This window comes from Microchirus variegatus, assembly GCF_963457635.1.
Source record: "Microchirus variegatus genome assembly, chromosome: 11".
In the NCBI taxonomy this organism is placed as follows: domain Eukaryota; kingdom Metazoa; phylum Chordata; class Actinopteri; order Pleuronectiformes; family Soleidae; genus Microchirus; species Microchirus variegatus.
The window spans coordinates 20,429,986-20,451,615 of NC_139812.1; the positions used below are offsets into that span (position 1 = coordinate 20,429,986).

The following is a 21,630-nucleotide window of genomic DNA, read 5'->3' on the forward strand; positions in this document are numbered from 1 at the left end:
CGCTACAAAATCTATCTCCTCCTACAGTTTTTGAGCGATCACCTTCAAACTTGGGGAGGTCACTGTGGACCAGTTGAGGAACAGAAACAATTGGAAGGATTTTTTAAATATCGTATGGCGCACGAGATAGGGGGCGCTAAAGTGAGTGAAGAACGAAACTCTTATAACTTTACAACGAAAGGTCCGATCGGAACCAAACTTGATGTGAGTGATGATGGGTGGTGTCTGAAGAAGACTATGAAGAAATGGTCCATTTTGAAAACAGCGCCTCCTGGTGGTGGCAGAAAACATACGAAAATTACACCAGCGCTACAAAATCTATCTCCTCCTACAGTTTTTGAGCGATCACCTTCAAACTTGGGGAGGTCACTGTGGACCAGTTGAGGAACAGAAACAATTGGAAGGATTTTTTAAATATCGTATCGCGCACGAGATAGGGGGCGCTAAAGTGAGTGAAGAACGAAACTCTTATAACTTTACAACGAAAGGTCCGATCTGAATCAAACTTGCTGTGAGTGATAACAGGCCAGGCCTGAAGACATTTATATGAAAATATTCAACTTTCAGCGCCCCCTGGTGGCTAAAGGCCAACATTGTCCGATCTGCAAGAAAATTGAAATGTGAGGCAAGTGAACTTCCCTGAACACTTTTACGGACACGACTTTCACCCACAGGAAGTCGGCCATTTTAAACAGGAAGTGCCCTCTAACTTTGCTGTACATTTACCGATAAGCACAGAACTGAATATGTGAGACCAGGGACCTGTCCTGAACATGTCTATATAAAAATATTCAACTTTCAGCACCCCCTGGTGGCAGCAGATAGTATTACATGCACACGTCGCGATGGCTCCTCAGACCGACATGCGTGGGGACGCCGCTGAAAATAACTAGCCCCGCGAGCGGTGAATGAACGGGTTCGTGGGCGAGGCGAGCGAGGAGGCGTGGCACACGCCGACGAGCGCGCATCGGCTCGAACCCGTTCAGATCCGCTCGCGGGGCTAGTTATTAGGGTTCGAGCACGACTGTGCAAGAACCCTATTGAAACTGTAAGAGTTATTAGGGTTCGAGCACGACTGTGCAAGAAACCTATTGAAACTGTAAGAGTTATTAGGGTTCGAGCACGACTGTGCAAGAAACCTATTGAAACTGTAAGAGTTATTATTATTATTATTCTTCCGCCAAATGAATTGCCTTTTTGAGGCCTTTCCCATGCCCAAAAACTCACAGATTTTTGCGACCACGTCAGGCCTGGTGAAAATTTACGTATTTCAAAGGTTCGGGGAAAAAGCGTGGAAAATTGGAAGTGGGAGGGGCTTAAAAGTGACGCAAAAAAGTGCTAGTAGGTCATCTCCTGTCGGGGTTAACGAAAATGAACGAAACTTGGTACACATGTTCATTAGGTTGAGCTTTAAATAAAAGTCGATGACAAGCGTCCTGGGAATCCTACGTGAAGGCCGCCATCTTGGACTGAAGGCGAAAACGGCGGCGTTTTTGGCGAATTTACACCATCGCTACAAAATCTATCTCCTCCTACAGTTTTTGAGCGATCACCTTCAAACTTGGGGAGGTCACTGTGGACAAGTTGAGGAACAGAAACAATTGGAAGGATTTTTTAAATATCGTATGGCGCACGAGATAGGGGGCGCTAAAGTTGGCGAAAATTCAGGTTTTTCGCCGCAGAGAACGAAACTCTTATAACTTTACAACGAAAGGTCCGATCGGAACCACACTTGCTGTGAGTGATGATCGGTGGTTTCTGAAGAAGACTATGAAGAAATGGTCCATTTTGAAAACAGCGCCTCCTGGTGGTGGCCATTTTGGATTGACCGCGAAAACGGCGGAGTTTTTGGCGAATTTACACCAGCGCTACAAAATCTATCTCCTCCTACAGTTTTTGAGCGATCACCTTCAAACTTGGGGAGGTCACTGTGGACCAGTTGAGGAACAGAAACAATTGGAAGGATTTTTTAAATATCGCATGGCGCACGAGATAGGGGGCGCTAAAGTGAGTGAAGAACGAAACTCTTATAACTTTACAACGAAAGGTCCGATCGGAACCAAACTTGTTGTGAGTGATGATGGGTGGTTTCTGAAGAAGACTATGAAGAAATGGTCCATTTTGAAAACAGCGCCTCCTGGTGGTGGCAGAAAACATACGAAAATTACACCAGCGCTACAAAATCTATCTCCTCCTACAGTTTTTGAGCGATCACCTTCAAACTTGGGGAGGTCACTGTGGACCAGTTGAGGAACAGAAACAATTGGAAGGATTTTTTAAATATCGTATGGCGCACGAGATAGGGGGCGCTAAAGTGAGTGAAGAACGAAACTCTTATAACTTTACAACGAAAGGTCCGATCGGAACCAAACTTGCTGTGGGTGATAACAGGCCAGGCCTGAAGACATTTATATGAAAATATTCAACTTTCAGCGCCCCCTGGTGGCTAAAGGCCAACATTGTCCGATCTGCAAGAAAATTGAAATGTGAGGCAAGTGAACTTCCCTGAACACTTTTACGGACACGACTTTCACCCACAGGAAGTCGGCCATTTTAAACAGGAAGTGCCCTCTAACTTTGCTGTACATTTACCGATAAGCACAGAACTTAATATGTGAGACCAGGGACCTGTCCTGAACATGTCTATATAAAAATATTCAACTTTCAGCACCCCCTGGTGGCAGCAGATAGTATTACATGCACACGTCGCGATGGCTCCTCAGACCGACATGCGTGGGGACGCCGCTGAAAATAACTAGCCCCGCGAGCGGTGAATGAACGGGTTCGTGGGCGAGGCGAGCGAGGAGGCGTGGCACACGCCGACGAGCGCGCATCGGCTCGAACCCGTTCAGATCCGCTCGCGGGGCTAGTTAGGGTTCGAGCACGACTGTGCAAGAACCCTATTGAAACTGTAAGAGTTATTAGGGTTCGAGCACGACTGTGCAAGAACCCTATTGAAACTGAAAGAGTTATTATTATTATTCTTATTCTTCCGCCAAATGAATCGCCTTTTTGAGGCCTTTCCCATGCTCAAAAACTCACAGATTTTTGCGACCACGTCAGGTCTGGTGAAAATTTACGTATTTCAAAGGTTCGGTGAAAAAGCGTGGAAAATTGGAAGTGGGAGGGGCAAATAACTGCTCCGCCCCACAAAAGCGTTTGTCCAGAACATCAGCTTTAACGTACATGCACGAAACTCGGTACACACGTTCCTTAGGTCAGGACGGTCAAAAAATCTAGTGAAGACCTATGCTCTAAAACGAACAGGGAAGCCGCCATCTTGGATTGAACGTTCACTAATTGGCGATTTTGGCGAATTTACACCATCGCTACAAAATCTATCTCCTCCTACAGTTTTTGAGCGATCACCTTCAAACTTGGGGAGATCACTGTGGACCAGTTGAGGAACAGAAACAATTGGAAGGATTTTTTAAATATCGTATGGCGCACGAGATAGGGGGCGCTAAAGTGAGTGAAGAACGAAACTCTTATAACTTTACAACGAAAGGTCCGATCTGAATCAAACTTGCTGTGAGTGATAACAGGCCAGGCCTGAAGACATTTATATGAAAATATTCAACTTTCAGCGCCCCCTGGTGGCTAAAGGCCAACATTGTCCGATCTGCAAGAAAATTGAAATGTGAGGCAAGTGAACTTCCCTGAACACTTTTACGGACACGACTTTCACCCACAGGAAGTCGGCCATTTTAAACAGGAAGTGCCCTCTAACTTTGCTGTACATTTACCGATAAGCACAGAACTTAATATGTGAGACCAGGGACCTGTCCTGAACATGTCTATATTCAACTTTCAGCACCCCCTGGTGGCAGCAGATAGTATTACATGCACACGTCGCGATGGCTCCTCAGACCGACATGCGTGGGGACGCCGCTGAAAATAACTAGCCCCGCGAGCGGTGAATGAACGGGTTCGTGGGCGAGGCGAGCGAGGAGGCGTGGCACACGCCGACGAGCGCGCATCGGCTCGAACCCGTTCAGATCCGCTCGCGGGGCTAGTTATTTTCATTATTATTATTATTCTTATTCTTCCGCCAAATGAATCGCCTTTTTGAGGCCTTTCCCATGCCCAAAAACTCACAGATTTTTGCGACCACGTCAGGCCTGGTGAAAATTTACGTATTTAAAAGGTTCGGTGAAAAAGCGTGGAAAATTGGAAGTGGGAGGGGCTTCAGAGTGACGCAAAAAAGTGCTAGTAGGTCATCTCCTGTCGGGTTTAACGAAAATGAACGAAACTCGGTACACATGTTCATTAGGTTGAGCTTTAAATAAAAGTCGATGACAAGCGTCCTGGGAATCCTACGTGAAGGCCGCCATCTTGGATTGAAGGCGAAAACGGCGGCGTTTTTGGCGAATTTACACCATCGCTACAAAATCTATCTCCTCCTACAGTTTTTGAGCGATCACCTTCAAACTTGGGGAGATCACTGTGGACAAGTTAAGGAACAGAAACAATTGGAAGGATTTTTTAAATATCGTATGGCGCACGAGATAGGGGGCGCTAAAGTTGGCGAAAATTCAGGTTTTTCGCCGCAGAGAACGAAACTCTTATAACTTTACAACGAAAGGTCCGATCGGAACCAAACTTGATGTGAGTGATGATGGGTGGTGTCTGAAGAAGACTATGAAGAAATGGTCCATTTTGAAAACAGCGCCTCCTGGTGGTGGCAGAAAACATACGAAAATTACACCAGCGCTACAAAATCTATCTCCTCCTACAGTTTTTGAGCGATCACCTTCAAACTTGGGGAGGTCACTGTGGACCAGTTGAGGAACAGAAACAATTGGAAGGATTTTTTAAATATCGTATGGCGCACGAGATAGGGGGCGCTAAAGTGAGTGAAGAACGAAACTCTTATAACTTTACAACGAAAGGTCCGATCGGAACCAAACTTGATGTGAGTGATGATGGGTGGTGTCTGAAGAAGACTATGAAGAAATGGTCCATTTTGAAAACAGCGCCTCCTGGTGGTGGCAGAAAACATACGAAAATTACACCAGCGCTACAAAATCTATCTCCTCCTACAGTTTTTGAGCGATCACCTTCAAACTTGGGGAGGTCACTGTGGACCAGTTGAGGAACAGAAACAATTGGAAGGATTTTTTAAATATCGTATGGCGCACGAGATAGGGGGCGCTAAAGTGAGTGAAGAACGAAACTCTTATAACTTTACAACGAAAGGTCCGATCTGAATCAAACTTGCTGTGAGTGATAACAGGCCAGGCCTGAAGACATTTATATGAAAATATTCAACTTTCAGCGCCCCCTGGTGGCTAAAGGCCAACATTGTCCGATCTGCAAGAAAATTGAAATGTGAGGCAAGTGAACTTCCCTGAACACTTTTACGGACACGACTTTCACCCACAGGAAGTCGGCCATTTTAAACAGGAAGTGCCCTCTAACTTTGCTGTACATTTACCGATAAGCACAGAACTTAATATGTGAGACCAGGGACCTGTCCTGAACATGTCTATGTAAAAATATTCAACTTTCAGCACCCCCTGGTGGCAGCAGATAGTATTACATGCACACGTCGCGATGGCTCCTCAGACCGACATGCGTGGGGACGCCGCTGAAAATAACTAGCCCCGCGAGCGGTGAATGAACGGGTTCGTGGGCGAGGCGAGCGAGGAGGCGTGGCACACGCCGACGAGCGCGCATCGGCTCGAACCCGTTCAGATCCGCTCGCGGGGCTAGTTATTAGGGTTCGAGCACGACTGTGCAAGAACCCTATTGTAATTGAAAGAGTTATTATTATTATTATTATTATTATTATTATTCTTCACACAAAAAAAGTGCCTTTTTGAAGGCCTAAACGTATCCCAAACCTCGCGAATTTTCGGGACAACATCAGACCTCGCTGAAAATTTTGTAAAACAGTGGTTCGGTGAATGTGCGTCAAAAAATGGAAGTGGGCGGGGCTCTAGACTGACGCAAAAAAGTGCTACTAGGTCAACTCCTGTCGGGAATAACGTACATGAACGAAACTTGGTACACACGTTCATTAGGTTCTGCCATGGGCAAAAGTCAATCACAAGTTTTCTGTGAAACCTACAGGAAGGCCGCCATTTTGGATTGAAGGCGAAAACGGAGGCGTTTTTGGCGAATTTACAGCATAACTTGCCGTAGATACCAAAATCTACAGTTTTTGAGCAATCACCTTCAAACTTGGCGAGGTCGATGTGGACCAGTTGAGGTACGATCTAATCTGAAAATTTTTTTGAAATATCGCATAGCGGACGTATTTGGTGGCGCCAAAGTTGGCGAAAATTCCAAATTTTCCCAACACGCAACGAAACGCTTATAACTTTGCGATGGAAGGTCAAGTCGGAGCCAAACTTGCCATGATTGATGATGGGTAGTTGCTGAAGACACCTATGCAAAAATGATCACGTTTGAAACCATCGCCTCCTGGTGGTGGAAGAGAATATACAAAAAAAAAGTTTATTTACGATTTCGGTAATAACTTTTACAGAGTTTGTAAAAGTGTCACTCAAAATGACACTGAAACATTGAAAACACATGGTAGATGATGCGTGTTGAATATGATAGCGCATTCTTTAACGGTGTAGCAGCGTGGGCGGAGCAAAGTCGGATTTTTGCGACAAAAAAACAAACTCTTATAACTTTGCGAGTCCTGGTCCAAACTGAACCAAACTTCCTTGGATTGATGTTCCTCCAGTCCTGACGACGTCTACATGAAAATATTCAATTTCGAAAACAGCGCCCCCTGGTGGCAACAGAAAGAATTTTATTTGCTATTAAATCTATCTTGTCCTAGAGCTTTTGTGCTATCACCTTCAAACTTGGCGAGGTCAATGTGGACGAGTTGAGGATCAAATGTTATTTAAACTGTTTTAAAATGTCGCACGGCGTACGAGATAGGGGGCGCTAAAGTTGGCGATCATTATGATGTTGACCAAATCTCTTATATCTTTGCGATGGAAGGTCAGATATGCACCAAACTTGCCGTGGTTCATGATCGATAGTTCTTAAAGACGAATATGAAAAAACGGTCACGTTCGGAAACAGCGCCTCTGGTGGTCAGAGGATTATTACCCAAAAAAAGTACATTTATGATGATAACTTTGTCAATCCTATTCCGATTTGAACCAAACTTCCTTGGACCGATGACAGTCCGACCCTGAACAAGTCTACATGAAAATATTTAATTTCGAAAACAACGCCCCCTGGTGGAAACAGAAAGAATTGTATTTGCTATAAAATCTATCTTGTCCTAGAGCTTTTGTGCTATCACCTTCAAACTTGGCGAGGTCAATGTGGACGAGTTGAGGATCAAATGTTATTGAAAGCTTTCTAAAATGTCGCACGGCGTACGAGATAGGGGGCGCTAAAGTTGGCAAACATTCTGATTTGTAAAAACAGACAACAAAACGCTTATAACTTTGCGATGGAGGATCCAATGTCCTTCCCTATATTGATGCCTTGAAGTAGTCTACAAGACAATATTCAATGTCTTAACGACGCCCCCTGGTGGCAGCAGACTATGCCATCTACTGTGCAACACAAAAGAAACTGGTATAACTTTGTAAATCCTGTTCCAATCTGAACCAAACTTCCTTGGATTGATGACAATATGACCCTGAAAAAGTCCGTATGAAAATCTTCAATTTAAAAAACAGCGCCCCCTGGTTGCTGGATATAACATTACATATCAAACTTTTTTATGCTGCTATAACAGGGATTGTTGTATCCTCCTCATACGTGATATGTGGGACCACAAAACCGCTCCGACCATGTCAGCAACAGACGACTTCCTGACAGGAAGTGGATCCGCCGCAACAGGAAGTAGAATGTAACTTTGCCATACATTGCCCGATCGCCACGAAACACGATATGTGAGTCAATAGAACTTCCCTGAACATGTTAATGGACACGCCTTTGACCCAACAGGAAGTCAGCCATTTTAAACAGGAAGTGCCCTGTAACTTTACCGTACATTGATCAATCTGCACGGAACTTGACACGTGAGACCAGGAACCTATCTTGGACATGTCTGCAAAAGCTAAACTCCAAACAGGAAGTGGAACGCCAAAACAGGAAGTAGAATATAACTTTGCCGTACGTTGCCCTATCTCCACGAAACATTATATGTGAGTCAAGGGAACTTCCCTGAACATGTTAATAGACACGCTCTGACCCAACAGGAAGTCAGCCATTTTAAACAGGAAGTGCCCTCTAACTTTACCGTACATTGACCGCTCTGCACGGAACTTGCTATGTGAGGCCAGGGACCTATCCTGAACACGCAAACAATGTCCTCCCGACAGAAAGTGTAACGCACTTAACAGGAAATAATATATGACTTTACTCCACAGCCCAACATCCGCACGGACGGCGCCAATTAGAACTACGACAGCAAGCAGCGAATGAACGAGAGACGAGATCAGGGCGCAAGCGACGAGGTGGGCGCGGGTCGCGACGTAGCGTCAAGCTCGAACCCGTTACCACCGCTTGCGGTGCTAGTTAGGGTTCGAGCACGACTGTGCAAGAACCCTATTGTAATTGAAAGAGTTATTATTATTAGGGTTCGAGCACGACTGTGCAAGAACCCTATTGTAATTGAAAGAGTTATTATTATTATTCTTCACACGAGGAATGTGCATTTTTGAAGGCCTAAACGTATCCCAAACCTCGCAAATTTTTGGGACAACATCAGACCTAACTTAAATCGCCGAACCAAAGTGGTTCGGTGAATGTGCGTCAAAAAATGGAAGTGGGCGGGGCTTCAGACTGACGCAAAAATGTGCTACTAGGTCAACTCCTGTCGGGAATAACGTACATGAACGAAACTTGGTACACACGTTCATTAGGTTGTGCCATGGGCAAAAGTCAATCACAAGTTTTCTGTGAAAGCTACAGGAAGGCCGCCATTTTGGATTGAAGGCGAAAACGGAGGCGTTTTTGGCGAATTTACAGCATAACTTGCCGTAGATACCAAAATCTACAGTTTTTGAGCAATCACCTTCAAACTTGGCGTGGTTGATGTGGACCAGTTGAGGTACGATCTAATCTGACAAGTTTTTTGAAATATTGCATGGCGCACAAGATAGGGGGCGCCAAAGTTGGCGAAAATTCAAAATTTTCCCAACACTCAACGAAACGCTTATAACTTTGCGATGGAAGGTCACGTCGGTGCCAAACTTGCCATGATTGATGATGGGTAGTTGCTGAAGACACCTATGCAAAAATGATCACGTTTGAAACCATCGCCTCCTGGTGGTGGAAGAGAATATACAAAAAAAAAGTTTATTTACGATTTCGGTAATAACTTTTACAGAGTTTGTAAAAGTGTCACTCAAAATGACACTGAAACATTGAAAACACATGGTAGATAATGCGTGTTGAATATGATAGCGCATTCTTTAACGGTGTAGCAGCGTGGGCGGAGCAAAGTCGGATTTTTGCGACAAAAAAACAAACTCTTATAACTTTGCGAGTCCTGGTCCAAACTGAACCAAACTTCCTTGGATTGATGTTCCTCCAGTCCTGACGACGTCTACATGAAAATATTCAATTTCGAAAACAGCGCCCCCTGGTGGCAACAGAAAGAATTTTATTTGCTATAAAATCTATCTTGTCCTAGAGCTTTTGTGCTATCACCTTCAAACTTGGCGAGGTCAATGTGGACGAGTTGAGGATCAAATGTTATTGAAAGCTTTCTAAAATGTCGCACGGCGTACGAGATAGGGGGCGCTAAAGTTGGCAAACATTCTGATGTTGACCAAATCTCTTATAACTTTGCATTGGAAGGTCAGATATGAACCAAACTTGCCGTGGTTCATGATCGATAGTTCTTAAAGATGAATATAAAAAAACTGTCACGTTCGGAAACAGCGCCTCTAGTGGTGAGAGGATTATTACCCAAAAAAAGTACATTTATGATGATAACTTTGTGAATCCTGTTCCGATTTGAACCAAACTTCCTTGGATCGATGACAGTCCGACCCTGAACAAGTCTAGATGAAAATATTTAATTTCGAAAACAGCGCCCCCTGGTGGAAACAGAAAGAATTTTATTTGCTATAAAATCTATCTTGTCCTAGAGCTTTTGTGCTATCACCTTCAAACTTGGCGAGGTCAATGTGGACGAGTTGAGGATCAAATGTTATTGAAAGCTTTCGTAAATGTCGCACGGCGTACGAGATAGGGGGCGCTAAAGTTGGCAAACATTCTGATTTGTAAAAACAGACAACGAAACACTTATAACTTTGCGATGGAGGATCCAATGTCCTTCCCTGGATTGATGCCTTGAAGTAGTCTATAAGACAATATTCAATGTCTTAACGACGCCTCCTGGTGGCAGCAGACTATGCCATCTACTGTGCAACACAAAAAAAACTGGTATAACTTTGTAAATCCTGTTCCAATCAGAACCAAACTTCCTTGGATTGATGACAGTATGACCCTGAAAAAGTCTATATGAAAATCTTCAATTTAAAAAACAGCGCCCCCTGGTTGCTGGATATAACATTACATATCAAACTTTTTTATGCTGCTATAACAGGGATTGTTGTATCCTCCTCATACGTGATATGTGGGACCACAAAACCGCTCCGACCATGTCAGCAACAGACGACTTCCTGACAGGAAGTGGATCCGCCACAACAGGAAGTAGAATGTAACTTTGCCATACATTGCCCGATCGCCACGAAACACGATATGTGAGTCAATTGAACTTCCCTGAACATGTTAATGGACACGCCTTTGACCCAACAGGAAGTCAGCCATTTTAAACAGGAAGTCCCCTGTAACTTTACCGTACATTGATCAATCTGCACGGAACTTGACACGTGAGACCAGGAACCTATCCTGGACATGTCTGCAAAAGCTAAACTCCAAACAGGAAGTGGAACGCCAAAACAGGAAGTAGAATGTAACTTTGCCGTACGTTGCCCTATCTCCACGAAACATTATATGTGTGTCAAGGGAACTTCCCTGAACATGTTAATAGACACGCTCTGACCCAACAGGAAGTCAGCCATTTTAACAGGAAGTGCCCTCTAACTTTACTGTACATTGACCGCTCTGCACGGAACTTGGTATGTGAGGCCAGGGACCTATCCTGAACACGCAAACAATGTCCTCCCGACAGAAAGTGTAACGCACTTAACAGGAAATAATATATGACTTTACTCCACAGCCCAACATCCGCACGGACGGCGCCAATTAGAACTACGACAGCAAGCAGCGAATGAACGAGAGACGAGATCAGGGCGCAAGCGACGAGGTGGGCGCGGGTCGCGACGTAGCGTCAAGCTCGAACCCGTTACCACCGCTTGCGGTGCTAGTTATTATTATTATTCTTATTATTATTCTTCACACGAGGAATGTGCATTTTTGAAGGCCTAAACGTATCCCAAACCTCGCGAATTTTTGGGACAACATCAGACCTAACTTAAATCGCCGAACCAAAGTGGTTCGGTGAATGTGCGTCAAAAAATGGAAGTGGGCGGGGCTTCAGACTGACGCAAAAATGTGCTACTAGGTCAACTCCTGTCGGGAATAACGTACATGAACGAAACTTGGTACACACGTTCATTAGGTTGTGCCATGGGCAAAAGTCAATCACAAGTTTTCTGTGAAACCTACAGGAAGGCCGCCATCTTGGATTGAAGGCGAAAACGGAGGCGTTTTTGGCGAATTTACAGCATAACTTGCCGTAGATACCAAAATCTACAGTTTTTGAGCAATCAACCTCAAACTTGGCGAGGTTGATGTGGACCAGTTGAGGTACGATCTAATCTGAAAAGTTTTTTGAAATATTGCATGGCGCACGAGATAGGTGGCGCCAAAGTTGGCGAAAATTCCAAATTTTCCCAACACGCAACGAAACGCTTATAACTTTGCGATGGAAGGTCAAGTCGGAGCCAAACTTGCCATGATTGATGATGGGTAGTTGCTGAAGACACCTATGCAAAAATGATCACGTTTGAAACCATCGCCTCCTGGTGGTGGAAGAGAATATACAAAAAAAAAGTTTATTTACGATTTCGGTAATAACTTTTACAGAGTTTGTAAAAGTGTCACTCAAAATGACACTGAAACATTGAAAACACATGGTAGATGATGCGTGTTGAATATGATAGCGCATTCTTTAACGGTGTAGCAGCGTGGGCGGAGCAAAGTCGGATTTTTGCGACAAAAAAACAAACTCTTATAACTTTGCGAGTCCTGGTCCAAACTGAACCAAACTTCCTTGGATTGATGTTCCTCCAGTCCTGACGACGTCTACATGAAAATATTCAATTTCGAAAACAGCGCCCCCTGGTGGCAACAGAAAGAATTTTATTTGCTATTAAATCTATCTTGTCCTAGAGCTTTTGTGCTATCACCTTCAAACTTGGCGAGGTTAATGTGGACGAGTTGAGGATCAAAAGTTAGTGAAAGCTTTCTAAAATGTCGCACGGTGTACGAGATAGGGGGCGCTAAAGTTGGCGATCATTATGATGTTGACCAAATCTCTTATAACTTTGCATTGGAAGGTCAGATATGAACCAAACTTGCCGTGGTTCATGATCGATAGTTCTTAAAGATGAATATAAAAAAACGGTCACGTTCGGAAACAGCGCCTCTAGTGGTGAGAGGATTATTACCCAAAAAAAGTACATTTATGATGATAACTTTGTGAATCCTGTTCCGATTTGAACCAAACTTCCTTGGATCGATGACAGTCCGACCCTGAACAAGTCTAGATGAAAATATTTAATTTCGAAAACAGCGCCCCCTGGTGGAAACAGAAAGAATTTTATTTGCTATAAAATCTATCTTGTCCTAGAGCTTTTGTGCTATCACCTTCAAACTTGGCGAGGTCAATGTGGACGAGTTGAGGATCAAATGTTATTGAAAGCTTTCTAAAATGTCGCACGGCGTACGAGATAGGGGGCGCTAAAGTTGGCAAACATTCTGATTTGTAAAGACAGACAACGAAACACTTATAACTTTGCGATGGAGGATCCAATGTCCTTCCCTGGATTGATGCCTTGGAGTAGTCTATATGACAATATTCAATGTCTTAACGACGCCCCCTGGTGGCAGCAGACTATGCCATCTACTGTGCAACACAAAAGAAACTGGTATAACTTTGTAAATCCTGTTCCAATCTGAACCAAACTTCCCTGGATTGATGACCGTCTGACCCTGAAAAAGTCTATATGAAAATCTTCAATTTAAAAAACAGCGCCCCCTGGTTGCTGGATATAACATTACATATCACACTTTTTTATGTTGCTATAACAGGGATTGTTGTATCATCCTCATACGTGATATGTGGGACCACAAAACCGCTCCGACCATGTCAGCAACAGACGACTTCCTGACAGGAAGTGGATCCGCCGCAACAGGAAGTAGAATGTAACTTTGCCATACATTGCCCGATCGCCACGAAACATGATATGTGAGTCAATAGAACTTCCCTGAACATGTTAATGGACACGCCTATGACCAAACAGGAAGTCAGCCATTTTAAACAGGAAGTCCCCTGTAACTTTACCGTACATTGATCAATCTGCACGGAACTTGACACGTGAGACCAGGAACCTATCCTGGACATGTCTGCAAAAGCTAAACTCCAAACAGGAAGTGGAACGCCAAAACAGGAAGTAGAATTTAACTTTGCCGTACGTTGCCCTATCTCCACGAAACATTATATGTGTGTCAAGGGAACTTCCCTGAACATGTTAATAGACACGCTCTGACCCAACAGGAAGTCAGCCATTTTAACAGGAAGTGCCCTCTAACTTTACTGTACATTGACCGCTCTGCATGGAACTTTGTATGTGAGGCCAGGGACCTATCCTGAACACGCAAACAATGTCCTCCCGACAGAAAGTGTAACGCACTTAACAGGAAATAATATATGACTTTACTCCACAGCCCAACATCCGCACGGACGGCGCCAATTAGAACTACGACAGCAAGCAGCGAATGAACGAGAGACGAGATCAGGGCGCAAGCGACGAGGTGGGCGCGGGTCGCGACGTAGCGTCAAGCTCGAACCCGTTACCACCGCTTGCGGTGCTAGTTTTTATTATTATTATTCCGGCAAATGAATCGCCTTTTTGAGGCCTTTCCCATGCTCAAAAACTCACAGATTTTTGCGACCACGTCAGGCCTGGTGAAAATTTACGTATTTCAAAGGTTCGGTGAAAAAGCGTGGAAAATTGGAAGTGGGAGGGGCTTAAAAGTGACGCAAAAAAGTGCTAGTAGGTCATCTCCTGTCGGGTTTAACGTAAATGAACGAAACTCGGTACACATGTTCATTAGGTTGAGCTTTAAATAAAAGTCGATGACAAGCGTCCTGGGAATCCTACGTGAAGGCCGCCATCTTGGATTGAAGGCGAAAACGGCGGCGTTTTTGGCGAATATACACCATCGCTACAAAATCTATCTCCTCCTACAGTTTTTGAGCGATCACCTTCAAACTTGGGGAGGTCACTGTGGACAAGTTGAGGAACAGAAACAATTGGAAGGATTTTTTAAATATCGTATGGCGCACGAGATAGGGGGCGCTAAAGTTGGCGAAAATTCAGGTTTTTCGCCGCAGAGAACGAAACTCTTATAACGTTTCAACGAAAGGTCCGATCGGAACCAAACTTGATGTGAGTGATGATGGGTGGTGTCTGAAGAAGACTATGAAGAAATGGTCCATTTTGAAAACAGCGCCTCCTGGTGGTGGCAGAAAACATACGAAAATTACACCAGCGCTACAAAATCTATCTCCTCCTACAGTTTTTTAGCGATCACCTTCAAACTTGGGGAGGTCACTGTGGACCAGTTGAGGAACAGAAACAATTGAAAGGATTTTTTAAATATCGTATGGCGCACGAGATAGGGGGCGCTAAAGTGAGTGAAGAACGAAACTCTTATAACTTTACAACGAAAGGTCCGATCGGAACCAAACTTGATGTGAGTGATGATGGGTGGTGTCTGAAGAAGACTATGAAGAAATGGTCCATTTTGAAAACAGCGCCTCCTGGTGGTGGCAGAAAACATACGAAAATTACACCAGCGCTACAAAATCTATCTCCTCCTACAGTTTTTGGGCGATCACCTTCAAACTTGGGGAGGTCACTGTGGACCAGTTGAGGAACAGAAACAATTGGAAGGATTTTTTTAATATCGTATGGCGCACGAGATAGGGGGCGCTAAAGTGAGTGAAGAACGAAACTCTTATAACTTTACAACGAAAGGTCCGATCGGAACCAAACTTGCTGTGAGTGATAACAGGCCAGGCCTGAAGACATTTATATGAAAATATTCAACTTTCAGCGCCCCCTGGTGGCTAAAGGCCAACATTGTCCGATCTGCAAGAAAATTGAAATGTGAGGCAAGTGAATTTCCCTGAACACGTTTACGGACACGACTTTCACCCACAGGAAGTCGGCCATTTTAAACAGGAAGTGCCCTCTAACTTTGCTGTACATTTACCGATAAGCACAGAACTTAATATGTGAGACCAGGGACCTGTCCTGAACATGTCTATATAAAAATATTCAACTTTCAGCACCCCCTGGTGGCAGCAGATAGTATTACATGCACACGTCGCGATGGCTCCTCAGACCGACATGCGTGGGGACGCCGCTGAAAATAACTAGCCCCGCGAGCGGTGAATGAACGGGTTCGTGGGCGAGGCGAGCGAGGAGGCGTGGCACACGCCGACGAGCGCGCATCGGCTCGAACCCGTTCAGATCCGCTCGCGGGGCTAGTTATTTTCATTTTTATTATTCTTATTCTTATTCTTCCGCCAAATGAATCGCCTTTTTGAGGCCTTTCCCATGCCCAAAAACTCACAGATTTTTGCGACCACGTCAGGCCTGGTGAAAATTTACGTATTTCAAAGGTTCGGGGAAAAAGCGTGGAAAATTGGAAGTGGGAGGGGCTTCAGAGTGACGCAAAAAAGTGCTAGTAGGTCATCTCCTGTCGGGTTTAACGAAAATGAACGAAACTTGGTACACATGTTCATTAGGTTGAGCTTTAAATAAAAGTCGATGACAAGCGTCCTGGGAATCCTACGGGAAGGCCGCCATCTTGGATTGAAGGCGAAAACGGCGGCGTTTTTGGCGAATTTACACCATCGCTACAAAATCTATCTCCTCCTACAGTTTTTGAGCGATCACCTTCAAACTTGGGGAGGTCACTGTGGACCAGTTGAGGAACAGAAACAATTGGAAGGATTTTTTAAATATCGTATGGCGCACGAGATAGGGGGCGCTAAAGTTGGCGAAAATTCAGGTTTTTCGCCGCAGAGAACGAAACTCTTATAACTTTACAACGAAAGGTCCGATCGGAACCAAACTTGATGTGAGTGATGATGGGTGGTGTCTGAAGAAGACTATGAAGAAATGGTCCATTTTGAAAACAGCGCCTCCTGGTGGTGGCAGAAAACATACGAAAATTACACCAGCGCTACAAAATCTATCTCCTCCTACAGTTTTTGAGCGATCACCTTCAAACTTGGGGAGGTCATTGTGGACCAGTTGAGGAACAGAAACAATTGGAAGGATTTTTTAAATATCGTATGGCGCACGAGATAGGGGGCGCTAAAGTGAGTGAAGAACGAAACTCTTATAACTTTACAACGAAAGGTCCGATCTGAATCAAACTTGGTCAGATTAATAACAGGCCAGGCCTGAAGACATTTATATGAAAATATTCAACTTTCAGCGCCCCCTGGTGGCTAAAGGCCAACATTGTCCGATCTGCAAGAAAATTGAAATGTGAGGCAAGTGAACTTCCCTGAACACGTTTACGGACACGACTTTCACCCACAGGAAGTCGGCCTTTTTAAACAGGAAGTGCCCTCTAACTTTGCTGTACATTTACCGATAAGCACAGAACTTAATATGTGAGACCAGGGACCTGTCCTGAACATGTCTATATAAAAATATTCAACTTTCAGCACCCCCTGGTGGCAGCAGATAGTATTACATGCACACGTCGCGATGGCTCCTCAGACCGACATGCGTGGGGACGCCGCTGAAAATAACTAGCCCCGCGAGCGGTGAATGAACGGGTTCGTGGGCGAGGCGAGCGAGGAGGCGTGGCACACGCCGACGAGCGCGCATCGGCTCGAACCCGTTCAGATCCGCTCGCGGGGCTAGTTATTTTTATTCTTATTCTTATTCTTCCGCCAAATGAATCGCCTTTTTGAGGCCTTTCCCATGCCCAAAAACTCACAGATTTTTGCGACCACGTCAGGCCTGGTGAAAATTTACGTATTTAAAAGGTTCGGTGAAAAAGCGTAGAAAATTGGAAGTGGGAGGGGCTTCAGAGTGACGCAAAAAAGTGCTAGTAGGTCATCTCCTGTCGGGTTTAACGAAAATGAACGAAACTCGGTACACATGTTCATTAGGTTGAGCTTTAAATAAAAGTCGATGACAAGCGTCCTGGGAATCCTACGTGAAGGCCGCCATCTTGGATTGAAGGCGAAAACGGCGGCGTTTTTGGCGAATTTACACCATCGCTACAAAATCTATCTCCTCCTACAGTTTTTGAGCGATCACCTTCAAACTTGGGGAGATCACTGTGGACAAGTTGAGGAACAGAAACAATTGGAAGGATTTTTTAAATATCGTATGGCGCACGAGATAGGGGGCGCTAAAGTTGGCGAAAATTCAGGTTTTTCGCCGCAGAGAACGAAACTCTTATAACTTTACAACGAAAGGTCCGATCGGAACCAAACTTGCTGTGAGTGATGATGGGTGGTTTCTGAAGAAGACTATGGAGAAATGGTCCATTTAGAAAACAGCGCCTCCTGGTGGTGGCAGAAAACATACGAAAATTACACCAGCGCTACAAAATCTATCTCCTCCTACAGTTTTTGAGCGATCACCTTCAAACTTGGGGAGGTCACTGTGGACCAGTTGAGGAACAGAAACAATTGGAAGGATTTTTTAAATATCGTATGGCGCACGAGATAGGGGGCGCTAAAGTGAGTGAAGAACGAAACTCTTATAACTTTACAACGAAAGGTCCGATCTGAATCAAACTTGCTGTGAGTGATAACAGGCCAGGCCTGAAGACATTTATATGAAAATATTCAACTTTCAGCGCCCCCTGGTGGCTAAAGGCCAACATTGTCCGATCTGCAAGAAAATTGAAATGTGAGGCAAGTGAACTTCCCTGAACACGTTTACGGACACGACTTTCACCCACAGGAAGTCGGCCATTTTAAACAGGAAGTGCCCTCTAACTTTGCTGTACATTTACCGATAAGCACAGAACTTAATATGTGAGACCAGGGACCTGTCCTGAACATGTCTATATAAAAATATTCAACTTTCAGCACCCCCTGGTGGCAGCAGATAGTATTACATTTACAGTTTTTAATGCTGCTCTAACAGGGATTGCTGTATCGACCTGAAACTTAGTATATAAGACTATAAATCTGTCCTGAACACGTCTATATAAAAATATTCAACTTTCAGCACCCCCTTGTGGCAGCAGATAGTATTACATGCACACGTCGCGATGGCTCCTCAGACCGACATGCGTCGCCGACGAGCGCGCATCGGCTCGAACCCGTTCAGATCCGCTCGCGGGGCTAGTTATTTTTTTTTTTGTAATAATAACAATTTGAACTAAATTACACTATGTACTGTGCATACATGTATACATCATTTTATGTTTTGTTAAATCATTTTATTGTTACTTTTACATGTGTTTTGTATTTTGTGTTTTCCTATTTTTTAATGTTTAATTTATATTTTGTATTTTTTTGTCATTGTTGGACTATTTTATTTCAACAATATATATATATATATATATATTTACAAAATAAACATGTCAATATACAAATATTCAACAACATAACTTGGAAACAGTATGAGACCACAGTTCTTATCCTATCCTTTCTAATTACTGAATGTGAAGGTTTCTAAAATTGTTTTGATGTTTCTGCTACATAAAGCAAAGGTGTCTCTCTTTCTTTAAACGACATGTTTACATTGTGCTACAACAAAATCGCTTTGTACTCTTGTGTGAATGTCAGGTACTTGAGTGTCGTGTAGAAACACTTCATAAAACTAGAACTCACTCTAGAGAAACAAAGCCCGACGGCGCAATGAACAAATATCATCTTCAGCCTCCGTCAACACTTGCTCTCTGTGGCAAACCTATATTATCCTTATATTATATGAATTATAGAACACAGATAAGCAGTGTTTGCAGAAACCAACAGTAAAGCAAGGGGAAGTCACACAGCTGCAGCTGCAGTAAAAGAAAATGTATGAGAGTTTGGCAACATGGATTTGATTTGTTATCAGGAAAGCAAACATTTGTCTGCCTGGTGTTTATTTTTTTTTATTCCTACATAGGCTCAAAGTGACTGATCTCCACATTAGGATGTTCTAATTTACCCTTTACAGATTCACATACTGTGTTTATTTGAAGCTATTCTTCTTTTAGTGTATGTGAGCTTTTTCTCTCTTTTTTTTTTTTTTTTTTTACACACACGGGAGAGCATTCTTAATCATACATAATCCAATAAACTACAGATATTGTTTCTATAAATCAAACATATCATTAACGTCACAATCAGCCGACGCTTTAAGCTCCGTAAACAACGTCAAAATTGCTTTTAAACCTCCGAGCGTAGTGTAACCTCGGTGAACCCCACCCACTTCCATTCCCACTCAAGTGGAGTCACAGATCCTCAGCGTCAGATCAAGCCCACATGTATATAAATGAGACACAGTCTTCACTCCAGCCACAGCAGATGACAAGATCTGGCGGCAGCTCCGTCTCCAATGTAAGTCTGTTTCATGTCATGGCTTCTGAGGGATGTAACTACAAGAATTTTGAAATGCTTTAGGGTTAGAGGATGAAGTCTTTTTGAAAAGAACAGGCCAGTTCTTAAAGTTATCTGATGAGGGGGAAACTGAGAATAAATCAAAGTTTCTTTTTCTTGTATTATTTTTTTTTTTCTTCCTGCTTGTGTCTCTTTCTTCACCGATGAAGAAGAGACTCTGACGCAGCTGGAGAGCAAATCTTCCTGAGATCCTGATGGGTTGTCTTAACTTCACTGCTGGAAATGGGACTTTGCCCGACAGGCACCCTTACACTCTGCAGACGTCCGTGCCTCTCACAATCCTGGTGGGTTTCCTCATCCTGCTAACTGTTTTCGGTAACGTCATGGTAGTGATTGCCGTGACGACCAGCCGAGCCCTAAGAGCACCTCAGAACTTGTTTCTAGTCTCTCTGGCATGTGCAGACATCCTGGTCGCCACGTCGGTGATGCCGTTCTCTCTAGCCAACGAGCTGATGGGTTACTGGTACTTTGGTAAAGTGTGGTGTGAAATCCACCTGGCTCTGGATGTGCTCTTCTGCACCTCCTCCATCGTTCACCTGTGCACCATCAGCCTGGACCGATACTGGTCCGTAACTAAAGCCATCGAGTACAACCTGAGGCGGACGCCTCGCAGGATTAAATGCGCAATCTTCGTTGTTTGGGTGCTGGCGTCCATCATTTCTTTCCCTCCACTTATCACGATGAAGAAGGACGAGGGCAAAGAGGACAGACCTGCATGTCAAATAAATGAGCAGAAATGGTACATCATATTCTCCAGCACTGCCTCCTTCTTCGCACCCTGCCTCATCATGATTATGGTGTACGCGAGGATATACCAGATCGCAAAGAAAAGAACACGAGCCCTACCAGGTGAAAGGCAAAGACAGAACGGGAACTTAGAAGACGCACAGTGCGGCCTGGAGCCTCTGCAGAATCACGACGCGGACGGGAACGAGGTGGAAGTGGAGGACGGCGGAGACGCCAACGGATTCGACGAGGAGGAGGAGCAGTCGTCGTCCGACGGCAACGACACCATCCTGTGTTCCATGAAGAAAAAGAAGGGTCTCCGAACGACCAAGGTGGTTCAGGTGACGCCCGATGAAAAGCCAGAGGTGCAGCCGTGCGCGAGGGAGAGCACGTGGAAGGGGAGGCAGCGCAGAGAGCGGCGCTTCACGTTTGTCCTGGCCGTGGTCATGGGAGTGTTTGTCCTCTGCTGGTTCCCCTTTTTCTTCACGTACACGCTCACGGCCGTGTGCGACGCCTGCTGCGTCCCAGAGACGCTGTTCAAGATGTTTTTCTGGCTTGGTTACTGCAACAGTTCATTAAATCCCGTTATATACACTGTGTTCAATAAAGACTTTAGGAGGTCATTTAAAACGATCCTTTGTAAAGGGGATAGAAGAGGCATAAGACTGTGATTTCTAATGTACTTCAAAAACTGTGTCCACATGCTCCCACTGCATGTAAATATTCCATTAAACAGATGTGATTAGATATTTATTAACATATTTGACTGTTTTAACCTCTTTGTGAGATGATTCCATGTGAGTAAATATTTGTTTTATCATGTCATGCACAAACCTATGTAATGTACAGTTTGTCTGACAGCTGTTACTGTGACCAGGTCAGATTTTTGTCTGACTGTGTCAACAACGCAGATGCATTTTCCACTCGTCTCTGTGTGTTCTGTGACCGTATTTGACCCGGTCAGTCAATGCTCGAAAGTCAATAATATGACAGCTGACTCACCGCGGCTCACACGTTGACTTTTCAAATCATATTTGCTGCTAAATATGTTTAAA

The 21,630-nt window shown here is 44.2% G+C and overlaps 1 protein-coding gene across 1 annotated transcript; it reads left to right on the forward strand.

Annotated features, from left to right (window-relative positions):
- Positions 1 to 20,043: 20,043 nt before the first annotated feature.
- On the forward strand, positions 20,044 to 21,246 carry LOC310933849 (alpha-2A adrenergic receptor-like; the record flags this gene model as incomplete). Its single annotated transcript, XM_083897420.1, has 1 exon — positions 20,044 to 21,246. The coding sequence occupies one exon, from the start codon at positions 20,044 to 20,046 to the stop codon at positions 21,244 to 21,246; it is 1,203 nt and encodes a 400-aa protein (XP_083753546.1).
- Between the last annotated feature and the right edge of the window lie 384 nt (positions 21,247 to 21,630).